The sequence below is a fragment of the Orycteropus afer genome, unplaced genomic scaffold (assembly GCF_000298275.1).
Source record: "Orycteropus afer afer isolate SDZICR_OR568_19922 unplaced genomic scaffold, OryAfe1.0 scaffold00005, whole genome shotgun sequence".
NCBI lineage: Eukaryota > Metazoa > Chordata > Mammalia > Tubulidentata > Orycteropodidae > Orycteropus > Orycteropus afer.
The window spans coordinates 27,029,869-27,035,240 of record NW_006921592.1 but is presented as its reverse complement, the minus strand read 5'-3'; the positions used below and the strand labels follow the sequence as shown (position 1 = coordinate 27,035,240).

The following is a 5,372-nucleotide window of genomic DNA, read 5'->3' as shown; positions in this document are numbered from 1 at the left end:
TGAGTTGAACATTTACCTCAGGTAGATATACTCCTTGGAGAGAACAATCATGGGAGAAAGAAGGGCTGCTTATGCACAGGAGACGGCTCAGGGGGCAGGAGTGCATGGAGGGATGGACACAGGGAAGAGGTAACTATCGGGAGGAAGTATGAGGGGAGATGTTGCAGTGTGGTAAATTGTGGTCAATGTCATGAGACAAAGTATATGTGAACTGCTGTATGGAAAGTAAATTTGCTTTGTAAATATTCACCCAAATCACAATTTAAAAAAAAAAAATTTCTCTCCAGAATTCCAGTTCAAATAACTACAGAGCACCTGTATTTATAGATTCCAATGAGACAAAAGAAAAAATATAAAAATAGATCTACGAAAGTGCTCCGATGCCTGGAAGGGTGCTCCCAAATCAGAACAGTGGGAAAGTAGATGAGAAATGACATTCCTGAAGATCTGAGAAATCCATCCTTTAAGTTTGGAGCCAAAACCAAAACCAGCTGCTGTGGAGATGATTCCAATTTACAGTGATCCCATGTATGCAGAGTAAAACTGCACTCTGTAGGGATTTCATGGCTGTCACCGTTCAGACGCAGATCACCAGGCCTTTCTTCCAGGTGCCTCTGGGTGGGTTTGGCTTTTGAACTGCCAGCCTTTTGGTTAGTAATTGAGTAATTATGCTACCCTGGGACACCTTACCTTTGGAGAGAACATCCAAAAAAGAAAAAAAAAAAAGGGGGGGGTGTTTTCTTAGACTAAAACTTAAAAAAGAAAACAATGACCAAAATAAATAAATAAATAAACTGTGCAGAGTCGGCTAGAGCTATAAGCAGAACTGAGTCAGGAAAAGTACTGACAATAATTAATTAAAGAGAGAACAGTTTTACCAGTGATCTGTTTCAGAGAGGCTCATTCTAGCATTAGACCCTCCTCTCTTCACAAAGCAGGGAGTGCATTTTCCTAAAGCTAGAGAACTTATGTGGAAGAATTCTAGAGTGAATGTTGAGCCAGAGGAAATTTATGAATTTCAGGATAAAGCAAAATCCTAAGCACTTCCAAACAACAACAACAAAACTCTTTTCCAATTAAAAAAAGGGAGAATTGGCACAAGATCACTATCTATAATACAGCATGAAGAAAATAAGTTAATAAAATTATTTTCATGAATTTCTAATTTAGAATTCTATACTCAGATATAATAATCCACTAAGTATGAAAGCAGTATAAAAGCACACAAAATTTACAAAGCAAGAATTAACTGAAGATGTTGAGCAAAGCAAACACTAGTCTAAACACAAGGGGCAATGAAGATGCAAAGTCACAGCACAAGAATTTAATATCTCAAGATTCAATTGCTCAAAGTATTTCAAGTAGATCAAAAAAAAATCATACTAATGACAAAAATTTTAACAATGTAATTAATGAGCTTGCTTAAACAGAAATATATAGAACTCTCTGTAGCCATAAAATAAAAAATGCATAGCATCAGCACATTTTACAATAACAGAGACTACACAACATCAGAATGTTAAAAATACTTGACCATGGACTTGGTCACATAGACAATATCAAAGGTGTATTATTCAGTGCAACAAAACTAGAAATCAACTGCAAAGGCTGAGTCTATTATTCTATTTTAATAATTTCTTTAAAGTTTTATGTTCTAAAAATCATACTATAGGGTAACTCACTGCTGTCAAGTTGGACTCAACTCATAGAGACCCCTCCTTCAGATGGTATCACTACGGAAGTAGATTGCCCAACCTTTCTTCCAAGGAGTGGCTGGTGGGTTTGAACTGCTGGTCTTCTGGTTAACAGTCAAATGCCTTAGGCACTATGCTACCAGAGCCTCTATACTATAGGATAGAATGTTTAAAAGTTTCTATATGCTTTTGCAATACCAGTTACATGAATATTTCTATTTTACCTTTTTTGCTGTACAAGATGGGCCTTCCTTTTTCATACTTCTTAGTAAAAACTCTGGCATGTTATTTTCAATATCCTCCCGAGTTCCTTTTTTATGCAAAACTGCAGCCAGGAATGAAATAACCTGGGGGGAGGTGAGAATATTTTCAATCACTGTGTGTGAAGTAACATGACAAAATTTCACTGCTTACTTGATGCATTACCCAACTACTGACAATTACAATTAAAGATAGTACAAATAGACTTGTTGGGGAAAAAAACATAAAACAAAAAACTAGTACTCAGTTACCTCATTTATATTAACAAACAAATGTATAATATACATGTTACCATTAATAAAGAGTTCTCACACTTCCATCTCTTCCATGATAAATTCTACCTGCTCCATTAATTCTCTCTCTTCTTCTCAACAGCTGGGACATTACCTGCTTATTTGTTCCTATCCATACAAACCATTTCTTCCCATCTTCTATTAGAATAAACTGTGTACATTCTTTCTTCCTTCTAGAAATAAACTCCTCAAAGAGACAATATTTGGCTAGTAAGTTTGTGCACTTGTATAAACACACTAACACGGGTAGAATGGAAGAATGTCAACTTTAAGACAGATTGATATGATTCATCAACAGACACACCATTTTGAATAAGCTCTACCCTCTAAAAATCAAGTGAGAAAGATAAACTGACAGAAAAAAGTGAATAGAACCTCATATAATGAAGAACAAGAAATACTGAATCAATTGGACATTAGTTCAAATTTAACTAAGTTAAATGGCTGCTTGGTAGTTATGCTAACTTGGGAAAATTAAGTAGCCTCTCTGAGTAACATCTATAAAAATGGCAAAAAGATAATACTGGCAGGATAGTTTAAAGATTTTTTTTTTTTTTTTTTTAATGAGCTATTCCTGTGGGAAAAAAGTCTCTCACCCATGTTCTTAACACTAGCTTCTCTGTATTTCTTCTAATTCTCTCATAGGTGTTTTTTGTTTGTTTTTTAAGTTTTAATACTTCTATTTTTTTTCTACAAAAACTAAACTATAGAAATATTAAGACTTAAAAAAACTATGAGAGAATTAGAAGAACTATAGAAAAATTAGTGTTAAGAACATGGGTGGGAGACTACCTGTAATCTGAATCCCAAAAAAGATAGAAGAAAAAGAAGCATTTGAAGAGATAAGGGCTGAAAACTTCGAAAATTAATTTTTAAAGAAATCAAACCATAGACTGAAGATCTACTAAAAAGGGGGAAAAAATTCCACATATCTGTCCACATATGATGTCTCATAGAAAAACTGAAAATCTGAGACAGAAAAAAACTTAAAAGAAGCCAGAAGTGCAGGGAGAATGACAGTGGCATAAGCAGTCACTCACTCCTACCCGCTAACAACAATTCTAGAAGAAAACAAGACAAAAATGATGACTTGATAATCTCAGTACTCTGAACATCAGTTAAAGGGTTGGGACATCAAATGAAGAAAAAGATAGCAGATAGACAGCCGAAGAGCAGAGGTTCACCAAGCGTCCTCAACTTACTCCCCATCGTAGCTCAGTCATCCTGGGGCGGTTGCAGGAGGCGCCCTTGGGCAAGGAGCACAGGGTTGGAGCACCATGGAGGACACAGATGAGTTGGAGGTACTGAGTAATAAGTTCTGGGCCAGACAGTGTGGATGGCACCTGAGCAGTGAAATACGGAAGGCAGAGAGTCCAGGACCAGAGAGCAGGCTGGAACCCCCAAGCAGGCAGACCTGGGAAAAAACAGCATAGCACGCACAAAACAGACTGGAATCCCCATGAGTCAGAAAGGAGCAACACAAAAAACAGAGTGTGGCCTGGAATTTTATGAGAAGTAAGGCTTGGGGCAGAGAGACATGGTGAACACAACATGACTTAGATGCTTGAACACGCAGACCTGGGAAAGGCTAATATGGAAAGCACAGTGCAAACCAAGATCCCCTGAGTACCGGTAAAGAGGAACATGGTGAGTATAGCCAGGCCTGAGTTCCTGAAGATTGAGGGCAGGTAGCAAATTGGCAACAGTTGTCACTTTTTTTTGTTTGTTTGTTTAATTGTGATTTGGGTGAAAGTTTACAGAGCAAATTCAGTTGCCACTTTTGAGATGAGACTCTGAGGTTGGTGCTGTATAGCCAACAGCCCTTGGAGGAGAGATTTTTGGCGAGTGTGCGATAGCTGCAGTTCCTGGGGGAAAGTCTGAGACAGAGTTGCAAGGCCAGTATGACTAGAGGGAGAAGGAAATATGTGGTGAGGAATCAGAGAGTCAGTCAGTAACCCAAAGTAGGGGAATGGAGGGAGGGTGCAGGCATTACAGGGTCATAGCCAGAGACCCTGGGTTAGAAGGGATCTGGTCCCAAAGTAACAGGGTCAACATCCTCAGTATCTGCAAGTAAGATAACTATGCCATGTTATATAAGCCACAGAGTATGATGCTGCAGTAGCACTGCCAGCACACTCAATCAGGGAACCTGCAGAGAAGAAATAATGGCTGGCATTCACAGACAAGGAGATCAATAAGGAAAGGACAATTAACATAAGCACCTAGATAGGGAGTCAAGAGTTAAAGCAGAGAATCACAGCCTTCAATAAATTAAAATAATAATAATAAAGAGAAAGAAGACCAAACTCTAGAGTAGGGGAAGAATCCAATCTCCACAATTATCACAGTAAAATATTTTAGTGTCCTTGGTATAACAAGCAATCACAAAGCTCATGAAGAGGCAGGAATGGCTGACCCCAAAAAAAGACAAACAGGGGTACAGAAAGTGTCCCTGAAAAAGAAGAGATAATGGACAAAGATGTCCAAGCAACAGTAGCAAGCATGCTCAAAGGAAAACATGGAAAAAGAGTTAAGAGAAATCAGGAAAATGATATGAGAATAATAAAGAAGTTCAATAAAGAGACAAATTTTAAGAACTAAACTAGTAGAAATACTGGAGTTGAAAATTACACTAACAAAAATGAAAATCTCTGCAGGAACACAAAAGTAGAATTGGCAGAAGAAAGAATTAGTAAACATGATACAGGGCAACTGAGATTAAGCAGTCCGAGGGGCAAAAAGAAGCAAAAGCACGAAGAATACAGAACAGAGAGATCTGGCAAGATGGCGGACTAGGCAGAAAGACTGCACAGACCCTCTTCAAAAAAGAAAAGGGAAACCAATTAACACAGACACAGAAGATAATCCTAGACCCCTGAGCCTTGAAGGGAAGGATATAGAAGTGGACTAAACCCCAATGAGCAGAAGAATTTGAGTGAAAATACCAAAAAAGGAGACAGACGGAGCTGCGGTCTGGCAGCAATCCTGAGCAATCCTGATGGCACAGACTGCCTGGAGATACTGGAGTGGTGGTAGGACCTAAGAATTAACCTAAAAATCACCCTGCTAGTCAGGGACTACATGGAGGACTGTGTACGGTGGCTGGAGAACAAACAGAGAAGGT

General features: G+C 38.4%; 1 protein-coding gene across 1 annotated transcript in view; it reads right to left on the bottom strand.

Annotated features, from left to right (window-relative positions):
• ERCC6L2 (ERCC excision repair 6 like 2) overlaps positions 1-5,372 on the bottom strand; it is a 199,323-nt gene that overhangs the window by 161,135 nt on the left and 32,816 nt on the right. The window contains exon 3 of the mRNA XM_007939191.1: positions 1,919-2,041. Coding sequence (XP_007937382.1) covers positions 1,919-2,041 — 123 coding nt within the window. The remainder of the gene's footprint in view (positions 1-1,918; positions 2,042-5,372) is intronic.